Source organism: Cetorhinus maximus, chromosome 18 (genome assembly GCF_964194155.1).
Source record: "Cetorhinus maximus chromosome 18, sCetMax3.hap1.1, whole genome shotgun sequence".
NCBI classification, from domain to species: domain Eukaryota; kingdom Metazoa; phylum Chordata; class Chondrichthyes; order Lamniformes; family Cetorhinidae; genus Cetorhinus; species Cetorhinus maximus.
In genome coordinates this window covers 62,985,159-63,012,460 of record NC_135896.1, presented here as the reverse complement: position 1 = coordinate 63,012,460, position 27,302 = coordinate 62,985,159, and the positions used below count along the sequence as shown (strand labels likewise).

Genomic DNA, 27,302 nt, shown 5'->3' with positions numbered 1-27,302 from the left:
AAGAGAAAAATGCAACTGATTAATTTTTTAATTTATCTTTTAAAGACACTAAGAACTACAAATGGAAAGCTGAAATATTATTATGAGGTGCCAGGTAAAGATGCATGTTTAAATAGAATAATGCTTTCAATGGACTATCAAGATAGGTTATAAAATAATTAAATCTGAACTACAAATACTCGTCTTTAACTAGTCATATTGTTGGTATCATGGGCTGGTACTTCTGAAAGAATGGGTTCAGTTGTAGATAAAAGTGTGAATATATCCAAACAAAGGATGCTGGGATGCTTTGAACCAGTTAAAACAATAAGCAATGTTTGAACTGCTGGATGGAGGGTAAAGGCACTGGTAATCATTATTCTCTCTTGTTGACTCAAGGCCTTTCAACAAAACAAACAGCTTCTTTTGTGATTGAATTGACATGGTGTTAACAATGCATTTAATGCCAATATCAGTATGAATTTAAGTAAAGCTGTCCAGCATGCTGGTACCAGGATCCCAGAGTTACTTATTTTATATGTCACTTAGAAGTGCCACAAACTTTAAATCCTCACGCCTTTAGCAAACACAGCTGATATTCACTCACGTCAAATTGCAATAGCTTTTATATATATATATCCATCGAGCAAACCACTGAAATTGCATGCAAAAAGTACCTGTAGCCTTTTCAGCTATTTTGGCTTCTATTGCTTTTTCTTGTAATTCGGTGTCAAGTTTTAAAACTTCCAATTCACCCTCTTTTTCTGTCAGTTTATTCTGAAGCTAAAAGTATAAACATAATGTGTTGTATATATTTAAAGCTCAAGTCTTGCATACTATTTTTAATTACAGATCAATAGATTAATATTTGAAGTTCGTAGCCTTCATGGGAAGCATGCAAGATTGAAATTAATATTCCTGAAGGCTACTAACAATATAAATAATTAAACACATCCAGTATTTGCACATAACTTGTTGTCCTCAACAAAGGTAGACATTCTACAGTATCAAATAACATTCTAACATTAGCTATCCCCTGAAATGAGTTAATCTGGTAAATACAAATATTTGCCTTTCAGTTACGCAGTGAAAATTTCTACTGATATCAAAGAAGGGAATTTATGCAAATTAGGTGGTGCATTTTTTCCAAAGTTGTCTTATTGTGCGTCCAGAATGGAACATGAATTTGAATTACATTGTACATTCTAGTCTGAACTTCAGAGCTATGTGAAAAGTGACCTTGTAACATAGAAACATATATTTTGAACTAAGTTAGCACTGTTTAGATCAGACACTTTAAATTTCAACAGTTGTTAACTAAGAACAAGTGGTCAATAGGGATCTGGAGGCATCCTTGCTAGCAGTTATGAAAGTAGTAGCCATCAGCTGCAATGAAATTGCAGTGGTTATCATAGTATCAATAATTGCAGAATCATGAAAACTTAAAATGTGGCATCCGCAATCTGACATTGTCAAAAATAAAAATACTATAGCACTTAAAGGATAAATCTATTCATTTTTCATTTCTACGTAATGAAGACAGTCGTTTTTGAAACAGCAAGGGAAGTGTAGGATTAAATACATCCTGAATGCCACAACAGCAAAGTACAATTAAACAATCTAAAGAACATACCTTTTTATTAGATTCTGCCACAGCATTCAACTCTTTCAATAGGAATGTTATTCTCCTGTTATCATCTGAGAGTTTGGTAACTTGACCTGGGGTTAAAGGGTCATCTTGTGTACTACTACCTCTGTTTTCAGCCCTGCTGTTACAAATCAAAGACAAAAATCATTTAGTGGGGCTCAAAGTTCACTTGAATGCACAAAATTTAGTTTTGGAGCTCATGATACCTTTTTGATTGAAGACTTGAATTGTGCAAATAATGGCTGCATATAAAGTGGGCCTAGTTATTCTAAAGCATGGTAATCTTAAACTCTTGGGACTGTGCGTGTGTGTGGAGCATATATTAGAAGTGGTGTTTTTGGAAAGCTAAAGCTGAAAAATTAAAAGTTGGTATGATGTCCTAAAATGTAAAGGTGTCTCATGTTAATTTAATACTGGGTAAACTATTTACCTGACCTTAAAATATTTCTGGATAAATATAATATCAAAGTATAATATTTTAGTACAAAAGCAAAATACTGCGGATGCTGGAAATCTGAAATAAAAATAGAAAACACTCGAAAAGCAGCAGGTCTGACAGCATCTGTGGAGAGAGAAACAGAGTTAACGTTTCGAGTCTGTATGACTCTTCTTTAGATTCTGAAGAGTCATAGAGTAGAATATTTTAATAGTACTTTGGAATAACTTATTTTCTTACAAAATGCATTGTACACAATTGGTACCAGAATTCTTGACTATATGTTGCAAATTCTTGAGCTTGCAGCTGTCTCTCTCCTTTTATTTTGGGAAGCAAGGATATGAATGCACAGTAAACATATTGAGGTAGATTTTTGACATAAAGCACAGCTGAAAGGAAAAAAAACAGGCCAATTAAATTAATGGAAGAAAATTTAAGTAGGCTCTGTCATTAATATGTGATCCCTTATGGCTATATCCTTTCACCTCTCCCCCATCTCCCGCTTCCCACTCCCAGTAACTGTAGTGAAGACCTCCCTTTATACTAAACAATATTATCAGTGAATTATTTTGAAACCAAAGCTTAGGAATTATTGCTGTTTTTTAACGCACAAACGTTTAACATGTTAGCGCAATATCCTTTTTTTAAACAGACGTGTTAACCATTTAAAATAAATGACAATGCCTACATTAAAAGAGCTTTTTGAGGAATACTTAATATCGTAGTCATTTTTAGGCTCAAAGTATAGTGGTACAGCAAAACAAACCAAAAGCAAACATATAATTTTGTTAATAATTAACAATGTATATGATTTACTGTTATCATCCAGCTTGGCGTGTATATTCTAAAAAGTAACTCATAGAATATGCATACATCAACTCTGAAATGCACAAAATAAAGTATCAAAAATGAAAATTTTCTATGTGGCCTTGTCTCCAGATTCATCAGAAAATAAATCCCTTGAGTAACAAATAAAAAAGCCACAATTAAAACCACTGACAACACAGAACTCTCTCAACATTGTCAGAATGTCCAGACTGATATAGTCAAATTCTGCAGCAATGTTTGAACCCACAAAGGTTTAAAACAACAGTCCTAGCAATTGAACTGACGCAAACAAGGTTATACATTACAATTGACCTACAGCGGGAGTATTTACTAAGTCTTTAGATTTTCCAGTATTTCCTTCACTGTGTGGAACCAAGTTTGCAGAAAACTTCAGTGTTCTCCAGTGAAAATGAGATGGTACTACTTTTTTAAAATAAAAAAGCTTCTTCCCTGTGGAATAGGCATGAATCAGTACTTTGGTGCCCTGATTTTAATTCTGCTCAGACGAGTTGAAAACAAATTCCCTCCGCTATTTGTGAAGGTTGGGCGGAATTTTACGCCGGCAGGATTTTACGGTCCTGTCGAAGTCAATGAATGGCTCGCTGCATTTTACAGCCCCATCCCTGCCATGACGGGGCCGTAAAATTCCGCCCGTTGTAGGTGAAACAAACTTCGGCTAACTCTTCATGGACACAATGCAGCCCAATTTGGTATTACACATTCAGTGAACTGACACAGTAACCAACAACAATGATTCTCAGCATTAAAAGGTAACAAACAGTAGGACATTCTCTTCTGAAATTAGAGTTAAAGCACATTGTTGATGCAGTGTAAATAGAACTTCACTACTTGTAAGTGCTTGAGGCTGACAACTTCACTATTGTTTAAAATGCATTTTTCTTCCTCCCCCTTATTGATTCCCATCATTGAAAGGACAAGTAGCCAACCTCATGTTAGCCTTCTGCCAATCACATCTTGGGCTAAAGGATATGTACAAGTAACCTGGTATGATTTACTTAATGATTTTTTTCCCCTTATTAGCAAGTGGGGCTTCACCTTCATCCAGATGAGAACTCATTATATTAGACTTACAGTTGAAATCTGCCCTCCGTAGAGGGCAACAAATTAGAGGACTCATGCTCTATTATTTCCAGTTGGTAATGCTTTATTCATTACAAAAACATGTACCGCCTGTAAGCAAACCTCCCTTCTATTCATCCATTATCCTATTATAACCTTACTCTTCCCATCGCCCCATCCCGCCCATTATGTAATGTGAAGCTGCAAGGCAGAAATAAAGGAAATTAAATCAACAAGAGGGAAATATATAAAAATCATTTTACAAAATAAATCTAACAGCTTGCATACTATCTTCACATTTTCATTTCACAAATATCTGCTCGCAACATTTTGATCCAAGTTAATTGAAGGAGAAAAATTCTTGGAAGTTATTACTATTTATAATGTCGACTTCAATAAATAGTACCTCAAACCACATTGAATATAATATTGCCTACCCTCCAACAAATCAATGTTTTGCCTGCAAAAAGAATTATTGATGCTAATAATTGTTTTTATAAGAAAGCGTTCTCCAGAATCTTTGCAAAATTGTCAAATGCCATGAGGGAGTAGCTAGTTAAAACTGTATTCCACTTGATAGTTATACCGGTGATTTTTTATTTATTTTTTTATTCATTTATTCACAGGGTGTGAGCTTCGCTGGCTGGGCCAGCATTTATTGCCCATTCCTTGTTGCCCTTGAGAAGGTGATGGTGAGCTGTCTTCTTGAACCGCTGCAGTCCATGTGGTATAGGTACACCCACAGTGCTGTTACGAGGGGAGTTCCCAGGATTTTGACCCAGCGACAGTGAAAGAGCGGCGATATATTTCCAAGTCAGGATGGTGAGAGACTTGAGGGGAACTTCCAGGTGGTGATGTTCCCATCTATCTGCTGCCCTTGTCCTTCTAGGTGGTAATGGTCGTGGGTTTGGAAGGTGCTAAGGAGCCTTGGTGAATTCCTGCAGTGCATCTTGTAGATGGTACACACTGCTGCTACTTTGTGTCAGTGGTGGAGGGAGTTAATGTTTGTTGATGTGGTGCCAAACAAGCAGACTGCTTTGTCCTGGACAGTGTCCAGCTTCTGTGTTGTAGGAGTGTTGTAGGAGCTGCACTCATCCAGGCAAGTGGGGAGTATTCCATCACACTCCTGACTTGTGCCTTGTAGATGGTAGACAGGCTTTGGGAAATCAGGAGGCACGTTATTGTCGCACAATTCCTAGCCTCTAACCTGCTGTTGTAGCCACAGTATTTATATGGCTAATCCAGTTCAGTTTCTGGTCAATGGTAACCCCCAGGATGTTGATAATGGGGGGTTCAATGATGGTAATGCCACTGAACATCATGGGGCGATGGTTGGATTATCTCTTGTTGGAGATGGTCATTGCCTGGCACTTGTGTGGCGCGAATGGCCACTTGTCAACCCAAGCCTGGATATTGTCCAGGTCTTGCTGCATTAGGACATGGACTGTTTCAGTGTCTGAGGAGTCGCGAATGGTGCTGAACATTGTGCAATCGTCAGCGAACATTCCCACTTCTGACCTTATTATGGAAGGAAGGTCATTGATGAAGTGGCTGAAGATGGTTGGGCCTAGGACACTACCTTGAGGAACTCCTGCAGTGATGTCCTGGAGCTGAGATGACTGACCTCCAACAACCACAACCATCTTCCTTTGTGCTAGGTATGACTCCAACCAGTGGAGAGTTTTCCCCGATTCCCATTGACTCCAGTTTGCTGCCTTGATGTCAAGGGCAGTCACTCCCACCTCACCTCAGGAGTTCAGCTGTTTTGTCCATGTTTGAACCAAGGATATAATAACATAAGGAGTTGAGTGGCCTTAGCGGAACTCAAATTGGGCATCAGTGAGCAGTTTATTACTATGTAAGTGCTGCTTGATAGCACTGTTGATGACCCCTTCCATTACTTTACTGATTATCGAGAGTAGACTGATGGGGCGGTAATTGGCCACGTTGGATTTGTCCTGCTTTTTGTGTACAGGACATACCTGGGCAATTTTCCACATAGTCGGGTTGATGCCAGTCTTATAGCTGTACTGGAACAGCTTGGCTAGGATCTCGGCAAATTCGGGAGCACAAGTCTTCAGAACTATTGCCGGAATGTTGTCAGGGCCCATAGGCTTTGCAGTATCCAGTGCCTTCAGCCGTTTCTTGACATCACGTGGAGTGAATCAAATTGGCTGAAATCTGGCATCTATGATGCTGGGCACCTCCGGAGGACACAGAGATGGATCATCCACTCGGCACTTCTGGCTGACGATAGTTGCAAATGCTTCAGCCTTATCTTTTGCACTGTTGTGCTGGGCTCCTCCATCATTGAGGATGGGGATATTTGTGGAGCTACCTCCTCTAGTGAGTTGTTTAATTGTCCACCACCATTCACAACTGGATGTGGCAGGACTGCAGAGCTCCCAGCTATGCCTGTCTCTTTATGGGGTATGTGGAACATTCCTTGTTCCAGTCCTACTCCGGCCCCCTCCCACAACTCTTTCTCCGGTACATCGATGATTACTTCGGTGCTGCTTCATGCTCTCGTCGGGACCTGGAAAAATTTATTAATTTTGCTTCCAATCTCCACCCCTCCATCATTTTCACATGGTCCATCTCTGACACTTCTCTTCCCTTCCTTGACCTCTCTGTCTCAATTTCTGATGATAGACTGTCCACCAATATCCATTACAAGCCTACCGACTCCCACAGCTACCTCGACTACAGCTCCTCACACCCCGCTTCCTGTAAGGACTCCATCCCATTCTCTCAGTTCCTTCGCCTCCGTCACATCTGTTCGGATGACGCTACCTTCAAAAACAGCTCCTCTGACATGTCCTCCTTCTTCCTTTACCGAGGTTTTCCACCCACGGTCGTTGACAGGGTCCTCAACCGTGTCCGGCCCATATCCCGCGCATCCACCCTCACGCCTTCTCCTCCTTCCCAGAAACATGATAGGGTCCCCCTTGTCCTCACTTATCACCCCACCAGGCTCCGCATTCAAAGGATCATCCTCCGCCATTTCCGCCAACTCCAGCATGATGCCACCACCAAACACATCTTCCCTTCACCCCCCCTGGCGGCATTCCGTAGGGATCGTTCCCTCCGGGACACCCTGGTCCACTCCTCCATCACCCCCTACTCCTCAACCCCCACCTATGGCACCTCCCCATGCCCACGCAGAAGATGCAACACCTGCCCCTTCACTTCCTCTCTCCTCACCGTCCAAGGGCCCAAACACTCCTTTCAAGTGAAGCAGCATTTCACTTGCATTTCCCCTAACTTAGTCTACTGCATTCGTTGCTCCCAATGCGGTCTCCTCTACATTGGAGAGACCAAACGCAAACTGGGCGACCGCTTTGCAGAACACCTGCGGTCTGTCCGCAAGAAAGACCCAAACCTCCCTGTCGCTTGCCATTTTAACACTCCACCCTGTTCTCTTGCCCACATGTCTGTCCTTGGCTTGCTGCATTGTTCCAGTGAAGCCCAATGCAAACTGGAGGAACAGCACCTCACCTTCCGACTAGGCACTTTACAGCCTTCCGGGCTGAATATTGAATTCAACAACTTTAGATCTTAAACTCCCCCTCCCCCCGGTTTCTCCTCCCTCCCCTTTTTTTTTCAATAATTTATATAGATTCTTCTTTTCCCACCTATTTCCATTATTTTTAAATCTAAAACTAAAACCTTGTTAGTCTTTCCACCCCACCCCCACTAGAGCTGTACCTTGAGTATCCTGCCTTCCATTCTTAATTAGCACTTTTCTTAGATAATATCACCACCTTCAACACCTCTTTGATACTTTTGTCTGTGACATCTTTTGATTATCTGCTCCTATCACTGCTTGCTTATCCCCACAATCACCCCACCCTCAACTTCTCTCTCCCCCCGCCCCACCACCTTAGACCAGCTTATATTTCACCTCTCTCCTAACTATACTCAGTTCTGCCGAAGGGTCATGAGGACTCGAAACGTTAACTGATTTCTTCTGCACCGATGCTGCCAGACCTGCTGAGTTTTTCCAGGTAATTCTGTTTTTGTTTTAGATCTGATCCGTTGGTTGTGGGATTGCTTAGCTCTGTCCATCACTTGCTGCTTATGCTGTTTGGCACACAAATAGTCCTGTTTTTTTGGTTCACCAGGTTGACACCTCTTCTCTTTTCAGTATGTCTGGTGCTGCTCCTGGCATGCCCTCCTGCACTTTTCATTGAACCAGGGTTGATCCCCTGGCTTAGTAGTAATGGTACAGTGGGGGATATGCCAGGCCATGAGGTTACAGATTCTGTTCGAGTACAATTCTGCTGCTGCTGCTGATGGTCCACAGAGCCTCATGGGTGCCCAATCTTGAGTTGCTAGATCTGTTCAAAATCTATCCCATTTAGCACGGTGATAGTGCCACACAACACGATGGAGAGTATCCTCAATGTGAAGGCAAGACTTTGTCTCCACAATGACTGTGCGGTGGTCACTCCTAACGATACTGTCATGGGCAGATGCATCTGCGGCAGGCAGGTTGATGAGGATGAGGTCAAGTATGTTTTCCCCTCTTGTTGGTTCCCTCTCCAACTTCCGCATACCCAGTCTAGCAGCTATGTCATTTAGGACTCGGCAGGCTCAGTTAGTAGTGGTGCTACCGAGCCACTCTTGGTGATGGTCATTGATGTCCCACTCTGTGCCCGTGCCATCCTCAGTGCTTCCTCCAAGTGATGTTCAACAAGGAGCAGCACTGATTAATCAGCTGAGGGAGGGCAGTACGTGGTAATCAGCAGGAGGTTTCCTTGCCCATGTTTGATCTGATGCCATGAGACTTCATGGGGTCCGGAGTCGATGTTGAGGACTCCCAGGGCAACTCCTTCCCGACTGTATACCACTGTGCCACCACCTCTGCTGGGTCTGTCCTGCCGGTGGGGACAGGACATACCCAAGGATGGTGATGGTGGAGTCCGGGACATTAGCTGTAGGGTGACTCATCTGTGAGATGGCTCTCCCACTTTTGGCACTAGCCTCCAGATGTTAGTGAGGAAGACTGCGATTGCCTGTGTCATTTCCAGTGCCTCTGTCGATGCCAGGTGGTCCATCCAGTTTCATTCCTTTTTTGTGTCTTTGTCGTGGTTTGTTACAACTGAGTGGCTTGCTAGGCCATTTCAGAGGGCATTTAAGGGTCAACCACATTGCTGTGGGTCTGGGGTCACATGTAGGCCAGGCCAGGTAAGGACATCAGATTTCCTTCCCTAAAGGGCATCAGTGAACCAGATGAGTTTTTACAACAATCGACAATGGTCCAGATTTTAATTCCATATTTTTTATTGAATTTAAAATTCCACCATCTGCTGTGGCGGGATTCAAACCCAGATCCCCAGAGCATTACCCTGGGTCTCTGGATTACTAGCCCAGCGACAATACCACTACGCCATCACCTCCCCTACTACTATTACAGTGTTTTATAAACAAAATTGTTCACTATTTGTTTACAACTGGATCTGCACCCCTACTTATTCATCCTGAAAGATAACTCATTATGAAGATTATAGAACCACAGAGTGATAGATGCAACACAGGAGGCCATTCAACTCATCATGTGTCAGTTCTTTGAAAGAGTCATCCAATTAGTCCATTCCCTTACCCACAGCCTGCAAATCTTTCCCCTTGAAGCATTTATCAGATTCCCGTTTAAAGTTATTTTTGAACCAACACGTTTGCTCCTTCCGCCAAGGAATTATTTAGGTAATAGCTTGGGTGATGCACACCCGAAACAACACACAAGCATCAAGTGGCACCGCAGGGCTAATTCAAGATACTAAAAATTACACACCACACAGGTGAGAAAATACATGTATTATACTTGATATGAACATTATGAAAAATCCTTACTTGCCATTGGTTCTAGCATAATTCAGCCCAGCATAAGATGGTGATAGGTGGTGTTTGAAGAACTGAGTACATTGAGTAGAGAACCAGATGGTTGGGAAACGCTTATTTGGCGGATGTAATTTTCTGCTATATTGGTGCAGCTGTGGCATTTTAAGGCTTTTGGAATTAGTATCTGGAATTCCTTGGCTTTGCTACTCTAATCATCAACCTACATGTTGAGGCCTCTTTTCAAAGCAAGTCTATCTACTGCTGCTGCTTGTAGCTACTCCTACCAAGAGATCGGCTGTCATGGTATGGCACGCTCGTCTGTCTTGCACCATCATCACACATCCACTGCAACTGCTCTGTGACGTCAGTCATTGAACTAGACTTCTTTCTGCTGGCCTCCAATTTGCCCTCTAGAAGAGATCTCTGTAGCTTGATCAGCTTTGATGAATTGGCTGATATACTGACATTTTCTTTTCTGGATGCCACTTTCTAGCTTTCCTTTTGCTCTTGTAATTTCAAGCACATTTCATTTGTCTTACAGTCTGTATATTGAATTTAAGCATAAGTCTTAGGATCCACATTTTGTATGACAGACTATACTTATTCTGGAAAACCGGAGGATGTGTGGGGTGGGTTTCATTGTAAGACTTCTTGAAATAGTCCTATTAGCAAGTTCAGTGATGGTTTAGTATGTATCTTTACTGCCATACTGCATTCTGCTTCTAGTCATGGTTGACACGTGGATAGGACTGTAAGAAATAGAGCCCCTCATCCCTGCACCACCATTCAATAGGTTCATGGCTGATCTTCTGTCCCTTTTCCACTTTTCTGCCTGCTCCCCATATCCCTTGATTCCCTAAGAAACAAAAAAAAATCTCAGTTTAAAAGAAACTGAATGATGGAGCATCTACAACCCAAAGATTCATGACCCTCTGAGTGAAGAAATTTCTCATTTCAGTTCTAAATAATCGATCCTTATCCTGAGGCTGTGCCCCCAAATTCTAGATTCCCCAGCCAGGGGTAACAACCTCTCAGTGTCTATCCTATCAAGCCTCTTCAGTATCTTGTACGTTACAATGTGATCATCTCTCATTCTTCTAAACGCCAGAAAGTATAGGCCCAATTTACTTAGCTTCTCATTGTAGGAGAACTCTCTCATCCAAGGAACCAATCTAGAACCTTTGCTGTATCACCTCCAATGCAATACATCTTTCCTTAAATATGGAGATCAAAACTGTGCATATTATTCCAGGTGTAGTCTCACCAAAGCCCCATGCAATTATAGCTAGACTTGCTTATTCTTGTACCTCAATCCCTTTGCAATTAAGATCAACATGCAATGTGACAGTGTTTCTCAAACTTTTTTTCTGCTGTGATCCCATTTTAATGCTTCAGTCTTGGTGCAACCTAGAGTGAAAATTGGGGGGGTGGAGGAGAATTGTTGAGCAGGATGGGGTTTCAAAGAGCAGGGATACAGGCACAAAAAGTAACTATGACACAGTATTTTGCAGACTGTTGTTGTTGTTAGCGATTGGGCCTCAGAGCTCATTGGATCAGGCCTCGCCCACAGGCAAAAAAAAAAATTGCGCACATTTAAAGGAGGATTGCAGTCGATCCAAGGACTGTTAAATCTGAATCTCTGCTCCATAGCCGCCATTGCTGCCTCGTCCAATGACTCCACTGGGGGGGGTCATGGCCCACAGTATAGGAACCCCTGCTATATGCTTTCCCAATTGCTTGCTGTACTTGCAAGCTAATTTAATGTGCTCCTTGTACAAACACACCCAAGTGTCTCTGAATATAAACATTTAAAGTTTCACACCTTTTAAAAAAACATTGTTTTTCTACAAAAGAAAATTACTGCAGATACTATGGCCACTGACCTGAAAAGTTAACTCTTTCTCTCTTCACAGGTGCTGCCTGACCAGTATTTCCAGCATTTTCTAATTTTGCTTTTCTGTTATTACTACTAAAGTGAATAAGACTCCCACATTATACTCCACCTGCCACCTTGTTGCCCACTCACTTAAAGCTCCCTATATCTCTTTACAGCCTCTTGTGTCCTCCTCACAGCTTACATTCCCGCCGAGCTTTGTAACATCAGTAAATTTGGATACATTACTCTTGGTCTCTTTGTCAAAGTTATTCATATAGATTGTAAATAGCTGAGGCCCCAGCAGTGATCCTTGAGGTACTCCATTAGTTACAGCCTGCCTAACTTGATATCATGAGCTATGGCTGCATAGTATAGCCTTGGTCTCCCTGAGCCATCCTTCCACTTCATTCTCTTCAAATAGGGTGGCACAGATAATTGCCATAAAATGAAGGCATCATGTTTCAGGAAAGTAGGCACTTATTCTCTGCTGGTGGCTGCATACCATGTGCACACAGATTGAGAGAATAGCATCGTGTACAGTGGCCTGAATAGCAACAGCATTGCCCACAAAGTCTACAACAGCAAGAAAACCTATAGAATTACACAGGCATCTCATTACTTCATTGGTCATTTCCAAAAGTGATGAAGCCATTGACCCTACTAAAATAAATAGACTGGATTTAGAGTAAGACTAATGGTGAAGTTGTCAGCACTCACCATTATGTGAGGAAATAAGACCTCACTGTATACTTGTATAAATTATCTATAGATATGCTCATTGTTACTTCTAAAATTTTAAAACTAAACAAAGACTTTTAAAATAGCTGAACCTATAGCTGTCTGTGACCCCTGAACAAAAGAAGCTATCTGGCAGTTTAGGGAAAACTTGCACCTCATTATCCCTGAGGAGCCACTAACAACCACCTGTGGATTGCACAGCCCAAATACAAAGGCCATCTGCAGTTAAAAACCCAGGCTGGCCAGCAGGAGATGGATCATCTGCTAAGACAAAGGCCCCACAACCTTCCTTTCAATTACTAATGATTGAGACATTTAATATTCTTTGGAATCCAGTCCATGGATACACATACTTTGTCAAAGACCTGGTGGAGAGCTGGAAGTCATGTTCCACAAGCTAGAGACCCATGTCACAAGTAATATTGCCTTGCTGAACTGCATAGCTCAGTCTGTCGTTTACCATCTAATGAGCAGCCTTACAGACACAGAGTCCCGTCTTGGTGGAATACCTGGCCCCCAACTACACTGCTTCCACTGGAAATTCTGTACCATCACCTACAAGACTGATTCATCTCTGCATGCCTATCTCATTGTGTGAAGTCAACACCACCAGAAAAGTGAAATATCTGGCATTGGTTTTCAGCCCACCGGCCTCCATGAAGGCCTCGCATTCAAAGGATCATCCTCCGCCATTTCCGCCAACTCCAGCATGATGCCACCACCAAACACATCTTCCCTTCACCCCCCCTGGCGGCATTCCGTAGGGATCGTTCCCTCCGGGACACCCTGGTCCACTCCTCCATCACCCCCTACTCCTCAACCCCCACCTATGGCACCTCCCCATGCCCACGCAGAAGATGCAACACCTGCCCCTTCACTTCCTCTCTCCTCACCGTCCAAGGGCCCAAACACTCCTTTCAAGTGAAGCAGCATTTCACTTGCATTTCCCCTAACTTAGTCTACTGCATTCGTTGCTCCCAATGCGGTCTCCTCTACATTGGAGAGACCAAACGCAAACTGGGCGACCGCTTTGCAGAACACCTGCGGTCTGTCCGCAAGAAAGACCCAAACCTCCCTGTCGCTTGCCATTTTAACACTCCACCCTGTTCTCTTGCCCACATGTCTGTCCTTGGCTTGCTGCATTGTTCCAGTGAAGCCCAATGCAAACTGGAGGAACAGCACCTCATCTTCCGACTAGGCACTTTACAGCCTTCCGGGCTGAATATTGAATTCAACAACTTTAGATCTTAAACTCCCCCTCCCCCCATCCCCACCCCGTTTCTCCCCCCTCCCCCTTTTTTTTTTCAATAATTTATATAGATTCTTCTTTCCCCACCTATTTCCATTATTTTTAAATCTAAAACTAAAACCTTGTTAGTCTTTCCACCCCACCCCCACTAGAGCTGTACTTTGAGTGTCCTGTCTTCCATTCTTAATTAGCACTTTTCTTAGACAAATATCACCACCTTCAACACCTCTTTGATCCTTTTGTCTGTGACATCTTTTGATTATCTGCTCCTATCACTGCTTGCTTATCTCCACAATCACCACACCCTCAACTTCTCTCTCCCCCCGCCCCCCCCGCCTTAAACCAGCTTATATTTCTCCCCTCTCCCAACTATGCTTCAGTTCTGCCGAAGGGCCGTGAAGGCTCGAAACGTTAACTGATTTCTTCTCCACCGATGCTGCCAGACCTGCTGAGTTTTTCCAGGTAATTCTGTTCTTGTTTTGGATTTCCAGCATCCGCAGTAGCTTTTAGCTTTTTGTTTTTATCCATGAAGGAATACCTCATTGGACTTTGATTTTGGACACTGGAACTCAGGTCAAACAATATTTAGTTTCTTTGTGGTCTCTGTACTGTAAAACCTTTTTTCTATCCCTCTCTTCACAGTCTGAGTTTGGAGACGATGTTGTGACCCTCCTTTCGTGCCTTGAATGTGTGCAATAAACTAACCTTTTTTTAGTTCATCCTATCTCAAGTTTGCTGTGGGGTCATAAATAGAAAATTGGATCACACAAAATCAAGGGGTTGGAAAATATGTCACCACTTGTAAGGAGGGAAACAAATCAGAATAACTTTGTTTTCACAGGTGGAGAGAGGAGAAATTATTGCTGTTTAAATTAACACTCCTCCTGTCCATAACCCTCCTCCTGTCTGTAACAATTATAATGGAGTTAATCCTACAGCAGCCTCTGGCATCCACACGTACGCAGTAAAACTTGGAAATCAAAAGGTTACTATCTCATTTACCTGTGTCCTCCACAAGCTTCACTAACTGGTACTTCACCAAAAGACTTGGCATTGAAATAGATGTGAATTTGAATTTGTGGTACTTGCCCATTAGTCACCTACTAAATATGCCAGAAAAAGTTCAAGCATGCCCATTCAAGTGCAAGTAAATTTTTAACAACATGATAAGTTGTAATCATTGCCAAACAACCCCTCTGGCATGGAAACTTAATTTTCACAAGCATAGCTTCTCATTTATTCAATTGTTGGAGATATAAAATTTAACATAACTTTTTTTATACTTGTTTCTTTGTCACCATTCTCGCTCTCCCTTTCAATACCATCTTTCTTTCCTTCTCTTTATTTTGCTTTCCTTACATGACTTTACACAAAATTAAAAATTCCAACTTATACTTTCCAAGATAGGCTTGACATCTGCAAAATTGGACAGGCTTTGAAAACAGACATGGGTATTGCAGTGCATAAGTAACCCATGTCAGCTTCTTCTGACAAGGTTGTATGCCCCAGCAGGATGCCCAGTTTTTGTGCTGTGCTCGGATTAAGCACTTGCATGAGTGTTTTAAATAGCACTGATGGTAGGCTGGGGTTCTTCCTGCTACTGAGCACATGTTCAGCTGTGCGAGACTAAAAAGGGCCAGGGCATCGAGCTCAAAAATGGCAGCGCTGGTGCCATATCAGCAATATGTGCTGACTGACATCATGATCTACCTACACTATATACTTTCAGTGAAACTTTGCGAAGGTGTAAATGCCATCAATCAAAATGGCAACTAACTGTGGCCAGCATCAGAATCACACAGCAGCACTCTGGAGGCAAACTGCCACCCTTAGCACTAAAAAGCTTTGTGCTGTGGAACCATATTACGTGGCCTGCATGCGTCAAAAAGTATTCTTCAATCTTATTGGTTGCAGAGATAAGCTGTCATTTGCCCTGTTCACACAAGTCCCAGATTCCCCAGAGAGGGCACAGTTTTTCCAAATGCCTGATTACCATAATCTACCAGTCAAAAGCCCACAAAAAGTCTGTAGGAAGCTGAAAGCATAACAATGATGTGCACTGTTTGCTCACTGCTGACCGGAAAATGTGACCATGTGCACCTGTGATGAACACGACACATTTGTGGACAGAAAACAACTCCACACTCCCTACGGTAGCCAGGAAGGATGTCGATGCATAAAAGTGGAGGGCTATGCTGACTTTGAAAGCCACTAGCAGTGATCTGTGGATGTTACATGTTTTTTAGGTCTTCCTGAAGGTGATGGTACAGTTCTGCCACTGCTTCCCAGCTAACCCCAGTCTCTTTAAGTACTCTATAACATCTCTAGTGACAGTATCAGCAGTATTAGTAAAACAGACCCACTATGGAATCTGGGGAACAAGGGCAGTAGTGGAGGGGAAGAAGCACTGAGGGCGAGAGCAGAAGCACTGAGGAAAAGGTTTTGAGAGTAGGCAAGCCACAGAAGACGAAGTCTGTGGCAAATGACGTTAAAAGTGAAACTGGCAAAGTTAAATGGACACACCAACACTATTTTATTAACAATGTCAAAGTGAAACAATGTAATGAGGCAACGTTAAGCGATGACTTACTGTAATGATTCTTGAAGAGGCAAGTAGGAGCTTGACAAGGGAGCACAGATTAAATGCATAGAAATTAACTTCAGTATTGATATCAGGAGATGATTCTTCACACTGAATGATCAACACTTTGATTCGATTTCTGGGCAGAATTTTGAAGGTGAAAACCCGTAATTTTTTCAGAACCAATTATGTGCAACAATTGAGAGGCTACCCAAGCAATTTAACATACCCTTCCATCATTAATCAAAAATCTACAATAGATTGCTGGTCTGTGGAAGTTGTACATCCACAGCTCCCAACAAAATTGACATGACAATTCTGGAAACAGGTTTAAAGCCTACCATGTGGTGATCCAGCAGTTCAGCAAGGCTTCATTAAAAATTGTAACTCTTTAGATAAACAGAAAAGGTTCCTCATTTCCAATGTGGCATGCTGATCAGCTGCCAAACTCCAAGTAGCTACATTTTTCACATGACAACAAAGATAGTCAAAATCCCAGATGGAAAAGCAGCAAGTATCAGTGCTTTCTTGGTTAGGCAGAAGCACATTTAAACCACAGGAAGACAGAGACATTCATCTGTCAAGCTAACTGGTTTTCAAGAGTTTATATAGAGCTACAATGCACACAATCTAACCAATATTATAATTTATATTATTGAACTTATTAGTTGCATTAAATATTTGCAATTCCCACAATTCTAACAAGACCAGAGCACAATGATCAATTGAAATGTTTGATCATCTATATCTTAGCTCACCTTAATAATCTTTCACCCCCTTAACTCGTTAATCACTCATCTTTTAAAAAGTAGACAATCAATAATTTTTGCTGGGAGTCTGAACTTTTGCCATTCTGTAGCTCTCAATGTGTTTGTTTCTTACATTCTGCAACATTGTTCTAAACATTTGTCTTAATGTAAACTAGTTCTTCCAAATATCCTTTTTAAATTCAGCTTTTTACAAATTTGGGCATAAATTCCATTTTTCTGGGTTATTCTAAAGTAACAATGAGTGCACTTTGTCTGTTAACAATCTATATACATTGTTGAGGGCCCTTCTTAACTGCTTTCCCTCTAAAAGGTAAAGGGAGTTTCTCTAATGTTTTTTCAAATTGTATCCAGTTTACACTTCTCTGTCCCTTTCCCATTCTTTTATTCATGGCATGTCTGAGAAAGGGATAAAGTGAAGAGAATGCCATTGATATACAGAAATTGAACAGATTTAGATTCAACAGTGGGTGTGAACTAAAACAGGCAACTTCAAAAAAAAATGCAAAAGCTGAACAATAGTTGTGTGCGTGACACAATCCATGGTTTTAAACCTTTTTTTTTCTGAGACAGACTGGAACTGAAAAGGGGGACCAGAGAAAGGAAACTGATACTCCCAGTTCCTAAGGAAACCATAACTTCTGAGCAGACTGAAACTGGTTGAGACTATATAAAGGGATGCAGAGCCAGCTAAGCTCAGTAGTTAAGGTTGTTCAGTTCAATGGTGCAGTACAGGCAAGCTAAAGACAGAGGCCAGATCCAGAAGCTAAGCATAAGCGAATACACAGTTGCTGCAGCTGTTTCTGTTACTTGAAGATAACATTGGTGGATCTACGTCATCCAGATCAAGTTCTGCAGGCGTACCATTTTTGGTGAAGACCGGACCTGCGGAACTTTGGTTGGTTGTCTGGTGCTAGCGGTTGGGGATCATGTTAGCTCCAAGGTCAAGAGGAGCTGAAATTCTTCGTAAGGAAGGCAGAGCTTTGAAGTACTTTGTGACAGAGTTTGATAACCTATATATTGTGTGGACTGCTCAGCCAATTCATAAGATCTGTCTTGGCTGTATCTGCCAATTAATGTGTAATTTATAGTTTATAATTGATCACAATTTGCCTGTTAATTCATGTTTAATTTGTGCTGATTCTGGATATTATCTAAGATAGTATTTAATGTTTGCTTTGCTTGACTCTTGTGTTGTAAAAAGTCTTCTGTTTTAAACCATGGAATCTTGTGGCTTCATTATTTTAGTAAATAACTGGGATTTCAAACTTTTTTTAAAGAAGTGTTACTGGTCTTTACCAAGATCATAGCATTTGCAATAAGAAATAAGGTGAAAACCAGACATTTGTTTCAAATACTAGTTTTATTGAATTTCTTGGAACTGTCGTGATCTTCAAACAAAAAGAGAAGGCTGAAAATGTGCCAGGACAGTTTTCTAATTTAAGCTGCAGCTACACAAAATATTCCTTCAACCTTATTAAGAATATTGGTACATGAATTCTTCAACAGGGATACAAATGTTCAAGTCACAAGATTTATTTCCTTAGAGGGTCTGATAGTATGCCACTCAAAATATTGATTTAAAACTATGGAGGTATTTTTCAACATTTTGAACTCTCCAATGACCATATGCATTACATTTTTTCAATCTAAAAAGCAAAGAACATTTTCTCAAGTTAGTAGAAAATACTGTTTCTTTGGCAATTAATTACTTTTCTTTATAGTTAAATTTCTTTGCAGTAGTGGCAGGCAATCTATTACCAAGGAAAAAGTTTAAATTTTAACTAAGTAGGAGATTCAAAAATCAACATAGTATGGTCAGAAAACAACAAACTTAGAATTACATTTACTCCTTCAAAGCTGTAGCTCTACTGGAAATGTAGACATTTTTACATTAAGTGCCTTGTTCATTTGAACATTTCTAAATTTTCAATCCAATAAAAAGGGGGAAATAATAAATTACACAGACTGACCAGACCATCACTTCCCCAAAGCTAACAGTCAGTCACTCTCTCCCTTTCTGGAGACACACTTCCCTTCTGCAGGTCATCAAATCACCTTTCCTTACCAACTCCCTGATTCAGAGTCTCCCTGCAACCTCTTTCCCCTGGTTCAGAGATTCTCCACTTCCCCCTGTTCATAGAGACATTCTCCACCCTATATGCTTCCACTGTTCACAGAGATTGCAGATTCCAATTCTCCCCCAGTTAACAGACACATTCTTCCATTCTAACCCACCAACTCTCACTAGTGCTTTTCTTTCCCTCTCATTTAATTCATGATGTCAATCTTCTATACTCATCCAGTTCACACCAGCATGTTCATATTTCATTTCTCCATTTCCTAGCACTGCTTTTGGACTCCTTCTTACTAAGTGCTGCTCTTGGGTTCCCATCCATTACATGCCAGAATTTGGTTTTGCTCTCCTGATAATATCATTGGGATTCCCTCTGCCCAATAAAGTCATATTCTGACTTTCCTTTATTCATAGCATTGCTCTTGAGCTATCCCCTCTTCCCAAAAGTGCTGGTCTAGACTCCCTATCTGCCATGCAGCAGCATTTATAATTGGAGTGATAACGGAATGCAGAAACTTTGGATCTTAGCAGCAAAAGAATCAGTCTTGAAAACAATCCAAAACTACACGCTAGATGAACTATATATCCTCTCATTCCTATTTTTTCTGTTAAAGGCACTAATCTTTCTTATTGGCTATTTTATTTTCTTGCTCTCTTTGGGATTCTCCACTTGATGATTCACCATTTCAAACCAAGATGACTAAAAAAATGATATTCCAGGCCTATCCAAATCCTGCTCTGAAACCAACAACTTGCATGCTTGCAGGGAAGAGCAAGAAAATCTCAGGATTAATTTCTCTCTAATTTGCCTTCCTATGGAGAAGCAGCAACCTCTAATTAATTGTGTCCCAGTGAGGAAGCAACAAAGTTTAGTCACTCTACGTATGCAAAAGTACAGTTGCAAAACTGACATTATATTACTGTATGACACAGCATGCTTTCTAAGAAAAACATTCTTTGTTCCCAACTTGCCTTATGAATACAACAATTTTGTCGTAACACATTCAGAGGAACCACAAACAATTTGCAATCACAGAGATCAGGTGCAATGTACAGGCAATACTAACTTGCATGTAAATGCAAATTAGTAAGCAGAAAAACTATTCAATGTGCTTCTCTGAGGGATACTGAGACATAAGGCAATAATAAGCGCTTAAAGCAATTAAATGGGGTTAAGCTGTTTAAAGGTAGAGAGAAGTAGATAAGGAAAAGGGGTTTAGGAATGAGGTTGCTACCAGTTTTGACACGAACAAGGGGAGTGGATATGCACAGAGTCAAAATAGGTAGGGCAGGATGTTGGGATTGAAGAGTTTGGAGATGTAGGTTAGGGTGAATCTGCGCAGGATTTGGAGAGGAGGCCAAGGTTTTGCGTTCAACATTGGTTCAAGTTCAATGTTGAAGATATGAAATCCAGCAATGATGTAAGGGATGGTTGAATCGAGATTAGTGCAGTCAAGGTGTAAGTAGTGGAATCACGTTCAAAATGAACTTACTACACAAGTTTCTCTTGGTGAAGTGGCCGATTATTGACATTTGATTTGTGGTGCCGTTTTAAAACAAATTGCAATGGTTTTGTCACTGTAATTACTCACTCCAGTTTTGATAATTTAGCTATCCTCACATGGTCTGGTTTTTGAATACATGAAATAAAACTAACTGGTAATAGCATAGATGTCTTATTACAATCCTTAATTGCTTGTTCAAGAAATCAGACTGCAATAGCAAGACACCAAAATGGACACTTAACAGTGTTCAATGCAACATCTAAAAGACTCTCATTTAACTCACTTCATTTTTAAATGGGTGGAAGTCAGTCAGTAAATAAGATTTCCCTTCCTTTGTAAAACAGTAAATGCTAGCTAGTTCTGTTCAATATTTATTAGTCTTCAGTTTATGTCTGCACAATTAGTCAGTGGAGAAGTGGTGATATCACAGAGCAGAATCATTACTAGACAGCGCTGGGACACTCTTGACAATTCTGTGAATGCCCCAAAATCCAGCAGAATGTCACAGGGTTTTCTGTTCTTTGGTTTTAATCCAAAGGTGTTTCCATCTCAGGCAAAAACATTAAGGCTACAAAAATATCCCAATGATCATAAAAATGCTTATGCATTTGGATAACATTGTGACTCCAAATCTAGACAAAGTTTGAATCCTAATCCTGACTGGCACTCAAACTTGCCTGCTGTCTGTGAGTGAGACTCATTAGTTCAAAGTCAAAACTTTGACACATCAGCAGTAGCATTCTGTGTAGTAAATCATTTTATAATTGGAGCAAACCAACCAAAAGGCTCGTGTCAGGATGAATTCAACACAAAGCAAGAGGTGAAAGATAAGTTTTATAGTAAACTGTACTAGTTACTTGTAATGTTAGATATTACATTAAAAAAACGTTTTGCTCATGATTAAACTATACAAATGTATTTCATGCACTAAAAGAAATAAAGGAAAACACTATACCTTATATTGTGTACTTCCATTTTACTTTGAATATCCAACTTCTTTTCAGAGTTTATTCTTTGACAATGCTCTGCAGAGGAAACTGATGTGAAACTGCTAGATATTTGCAAAGGAATAGAGGTGTCAGTGTCATGTTTGGAATTTCTGCATTCATCATCTTCCAAGTAAAAACTGCGAGCTCTAGGTAAGTCATGGTGCTCCTGCTGTGTCCAATCATCAGAGTCATTTTTTAAAGCAATTAGTTGATGTGAAGAATCTGGAAAAGAAGGGTTCTCCTGAGATTTCTGATAAGAATGGGTGTATTCATTTACCTGCAACATATTTAAGCAGTTATTTATACAAATCCCACATTCAGTATAATCATAAATGGTTCTGAGAGAGGGTTTCAGAGGTTTGTGTTCAGTTTCTACAGCTTGAGGGAACAGGCATTTAACCAGGACCCCTACTGCTGGGTATTATTAGGATTTTTGAAGGTCAGATTACAAATCTCAATTTTTTTCCTGTTTCCATTTTTCATGTGCATTCTGAGTTGCCTACCTGACACCTGCATCAATTAAAATAAATAGTGTCACATTTCAATATGCTAGCTACATTTGACAACCATTTACAAGCTGCTAAAGAAAATATAATAGATCAATTTATTGGGCGATTAATAATGTTATAAAATGGGAAACCCACTGATACTGATTTGGATAACTAGAACCACTAGTTAATTCAAAGGAGTAAAGAATAACAAAATGGAATAACATTGGTGCATGAATGAGAATTAATAGTTTGCAGTCAAAAAATTATAAAGTAATGGTTAGTGCATCAAGGACATTATGGGGAGAAGTTTCTCCCCGTCGGGTGAACCGGTCGGGAGTGGGCGCAGAGCCAATCGCCGCCCGCGATCGGCTCGTGCCACCATTTTATGTGGACGGGCCAATTAAGGCACACCCAGCGTGACGCGCACCCAGAAGTGCTCAGCGCTACCTGTCCGGGTGTTGGGGGGGGGGGGGGTCAGATCTTGTGCTCTTTTGCTCATGTGTGCAAAAGAAATCAGAAATCTCCCTGAGGCATGGAGCTGCCTCAGGGAGATAAATTTAATAATAAAACATTTGAAAAAAGAAAAAGTACAATTACTCAGACATGTCCCCTCATGTGACATTGTCACATGAGCTGGGACATGTTTATGATTTTTCATAAGACATTTTATTTATTTAATAAACACTTCATGAAACCTCATCCTGCCCATGGATGAGGTTTCATGAAAAATGAGAAGGCCGTCTGGGCTCTTCGCCTGCCCACCAACCTTAAGGTGGTAGTAATCATAATTCAGTTAATTTTAACATAATTGTGGAAAAGGACAAAGATAGAACAGGACTTAAATTTCTAAATTGGGGTAAGGCCAATTTTACTAAGGTAGGGGGTGATTTATCAAAAGTGGACCAGAAGCAGCTACTTGAAGGTAAATCAGTATTAGAACAATGGGAGGTATTGAAAAGGAAGATTTAAGGAGCTCATAGTAAGCATGTTCCCACAAGGAAAAAGGTGAGGGGGATAGTCAAATCTAAAGCCCCCTGGTTATCAAGGTGCATCAAGGAAACAAAGAGTAGGAATAAACGGGTCTTTTTCCGAATGGCAGGCAATGACTCGTGGGGTAACGCAGGGATCAGTGCCAAGGCCCCATGTATTCACAATATATATTAAAGATTTAGATGAGGGAACTAAATGTAATATCTCCAAAATTTGCAGATGACTCAAAGCTGGCCGGGGGGGGCGGGGAGGGCAAATGCGTGGCAGATGCAGTATAATGTGGATAAATGTGAGGTTATCCACTTCGGTAGCAAAAACAGGAAGGCAGATTATTATCTGAATGGCTATAAATTGAGAGAGGGGAATGTACAATGAGACCTGGGTGTCCTTGTACACCAGTCGCTGAAGGTAAGCATGCAGGTGCAGCAGGTGGCAAAGAAGGCAAATGGTATGTCGGCCTTCATACCAAGAGGATTTGAGTATGGGAGCAGGGATGCCTTGCTGCAATAATACAGGACCTTGGTGAGACCACACCTGGAATATTGTGTGTCGTTTTGGTCTCCTTATCTGAGGAAGGATGTTCTTGCTATAGAGGGAGTGCAGCGAAGGTTTACCACGCTGATTCCTGGGATAACAGGACTGACATGTGAGAAGAGATTGAGCCGGTTAGGATTATATTCGCTGGAGTTCAGAAGAATGAGGGGGGATCTCATAGAAACTTATAAAATTCTAACAGGACTAGACAGGATAGATGCAGGAAGGGTGTTCCTGATGGTGGGGGAGTCCAGAACCAGGGGTCACAGTCCAAGGATACGAGGTAAACCATTTAGGACTGAGATGAGGAGAAATTTCTTCACCCAAAGAGTGGTGAGCCTGTGGAATTCGTTACCACAGAAAGTAGTTGAGGCCAAAACATTGTATGTTTTCAAGAAGGAGTTAGATATTGCTCTTGGGGCGAAAGGGATCAAAGGATATGGGGAGAAAGCAGGAGCAAGCTTTTGAATTGGATGATCAGCCGTGACCATAGTGAATGGTGGAGCAGGCTCGAAGGGCCGATGGCCTACTCCCGCTCCTATTTTCTATGTTTCTATGCCAGGTAAGATAAGGCAGAAAAGGAAAGCTTACGCCAGACACCAAGAACTCAGTACTGCAGAAAGCTGAGAGGAGTTTAGAAAGTGCAGGGATGAAATCAAAAAGGAAATCAGGAAAGTAAAGAGAGGGCATGATAGAATGTTAGCAAGTAAAATCAAGCAGAACCCAATGTTGTTTTATCAATACATTAAGAGTAAAAGGATAACTAAGGAAAGAGTAGGGCCCATAAAAGACCAAAAAGGTAACCTCTGTGTTGAAGCAGAAGTTATGGGTATGGTTCTTAAGGAATACTGTTTGTCTGTCTTCACAAACGAGGGGGATGATGCCGACACTGTAGTTGAGGAGGAGGATTATGAAATATTGGATGTGATAAACAAAGTGAGAGGGGAAGCAGTCAGGGGATTAGCATTCTTGGAAGTGGATAAGTCACCAGGGCTGGATGAAATGTACCCCAGGCTGTTAAAAGAAGGCAGGGAGGAAATATCAGATGCTCCGACCATCATTTTCTAACCCTCACTGGATACAGGTGTGATGCTGGAGGATTGGAGGACTGCTAACGTTGGTACCTTTGTCTAAAAATGCAGCGACGGATAGACTGAATAATTACAGGCCAGTCAGTCTAACCCTGGTAGTGGGGAAATTATTGGAATCAATTCTTAGAGACAGGATAAACTGTCACTTGTAGAAAGGCACGGAGTAATCAAGGACAGTCAGCGTGGACTTATTAAGGAAAGATCGTATCTGACTAACTTGACTGAATTTTTTGAGGAGGTAACAAGGAGGATTGATGAGGGTATTGTAGTTGATGTCGTCTACATGGATTTTAGCAAGCCTTTTGACAAGGTCCCACATAGCAGACTGGTTAGAAAAAAAGCCCATGGGATCCAGGGAATGTAGCAAGCTGGATATAAAATTGGCTCAGTGGCAGTAAGGGTAATGGTTGACAGGTGTTTTTGCGACTGGAAGGCTGTGGGGTTCTGCAGGACTCAGCACTAAGTCCCCTGCTTTTTGCATTTAAACGTAGGGAGCATGATCAAGAGGTTTGCAGATGACACAAAAATTGGCCACGTGTTTGATTGTGAGGAGGGAAGTTATAGACTGCAGGAAGATATCAATGGACATAAGAACATAACACATAAGAAATAGGAACAGGAGTAGACCATTCGGCCCCTCGAGCCTGCTCCGCTATTCAACAAGATCATGGCTGATCTTCTTGTGTTTCAAATTCCACACTCCCATCTAACCCCGATAACCTTGCATTCCCTTGCCTAACAAGAATCTATCTATCTCTGCCTTAAAAATATTCAATGACCCTGCCTCCACCACCTTCTGAAGCAGAGGATTCCAAAGTCGCACAACCCTCAAAAAATTTCTCCTCATCTCTGTCCTAAAAGGGCGTCCCCTAATTTTAAAACAGTGCCCTCTGGTCCTGGACTCACCCACAAGAGGTAGTATCCTTTCGACATCCACCTTGTCAAGGTCCTTCAGGATCTTGTATACTCCAATCAAATCACCCCTCACTCTTCTATACTTCAGTGGGAGCAAGCCCAGTCTTTCCAACCTTTCCTTCTAAGACACCCGCTCATTCGAGGTATCAATCTAGTAAACCTGCTTTGAACTGCCTCCAATGCATTTACATTCTTCCTTAAATAAGGAGACCAAAACTGCAGACATTATTCAAGGTGCGGTCTCACCAATGCCCTGTATAACTGAAGCATAACATCCTTACTTTTATGCTCAATCCTTCTTGTAATAAAGGATAGCATTCCATTTGCCTTCTTAATTATTTGCTGTACCTGCATACTAACTTTTTGTGACTCATGTACTAGAACATCTAGTTCCCTCTGCACCTCAGAATTACGCAGCCATTTAAGTAATGCTCTGCTTTTTTGTTCTTCCTGCCAAAATGACCAAATTCACATTTTCCCACATTAAACTCCATTTGCCAGATCTTTGCAAACTCACTCAACCTATCTATATCCATCTGCAACCTCCTCGTGTCCTCTTCACAACATACTTTCCTACCTATCTTTATGTCATCTGCGAATTTAGCTACCATGTCTTCACTCCCCTCATCTAAGTCATTGATGTAAATCGTAAAAAGTTAAGACATCAGTACAGGCCCCTGTGGGACTCCACTCGTCACATCCTGTCAATCAGAAAGAGACCCATTTATGCACACTCTCTGCCTTCTGCCAGCCAGCCAATCTTCTATCCATGCTAATATGTTACCCACTACACCATGCACTTTTATTTTCCGTAACAATCTTTGATGGGGGCACCTTATCAAATGCCTTCTGGAAATCCAAGTACAGCACATCTGCAGGCTCCCCTTTATCTACAGTGCATGTTAATCCTTCAAAGAAAACTCCAATAAATTGGTTAAACATTATTTTCCTTTCACAAAACCATGCTGACTCTTCCCAATTGCCTTGAGCTCTAAGTGCCCAGCTATAACCTCCTTAATGATCAATTCTAATAACCTCCCCACGACAGACATCAAGCTAACGGGCCTACAGTTGCCTGTCTTCTGTCTCCCTCCCTTCTTGAATAGAGGGGTTATATTTGCTACTTTCCAATCTGATGAGCCTTTCCAGATTCTAGCAAATTTTGGAAAATTAACACCAGCGCATCAACTATCTCATTAGCCACCTCTTTTAAGGCCCTAGGATATAGTCCATCGGGACCTGGAGATTTGCCAGCCTGCAGCTCCATCAATTTGCTCAGTACCATTTCCCTAGTGATTTCAATTTCACCAAGTTCCTTTCTTTTGTTCACCTCTTGATTTTCAGATATTACTGGAATGTATTTTGTATCCTCTGTCGTGAACCCAGAAGCAAAATATTTGGGCATTTTTCCGCCATTTCCTTATTATCTACTATTAACTCCCCAATGTCACTCTCTACAGGACCAACACTCACTTTACTCACTCTTTTCCTTTTTAAATACCTGTAGAAACTCTTGCTATTCGTTTTTACATTTCTAGCTAGCTTCCTCTCATACTCAAATTCCTTTCTCCTGATTAACCTTTTAGTCATTCTCTGCCGTTCTTTAATTCTGTCCAATCATCTGTCCTGCTACTCAACTTTGGCCGTTGTACACTTTTTTCTTAAGTTTGATGTTTTCCTTAACATC

The 27,302-nt window shown here is 41.2% G+C and overlaps 1 protein-coding gene across 21 annotated transcripts in view; it reads right to left on the bottom strand.

Moving 5' to 3' along the window:
* The window catches only part of mipol1 (mirror-image polydactyly 1), a 379,557-nt gene that overhangs the window by 244,484 nt on the left and 107,771 nt on the right, over window positions 1–27,302 (bottom strand). For 13 of the 21 annotated variants that reach the window (XR_013579490.1, XR_013579491.1, XM_078562782.1 and 10 more), the window contains 3 exons: window positions 21,561–21,816; window positions 1,613–1,748; window positions 657–762 (listed from right to left, as the gene is read on the bottom strand). Coding sequence is in view for 19 of the 21 variants with exons in the window: in XM_078562782.1 (XP_078418908.1) it covers window positions 657–762; window positions 1,613–1,748; window positions 21,561–21,816 (498 nt within the window). In the remaining 2 variants the exon portion in view is untranslated. The remainder of the gene's footprint in view (window positions 1–656; window positions 763–1,612; window positions 1,749–21,560; window positions 21,817–27,302) is intronic. The other 8 variants (XM_078562791.1, XM_078562789.1, XM_078562790.1 and 5 more) reach the window with 4 other exon arrangements.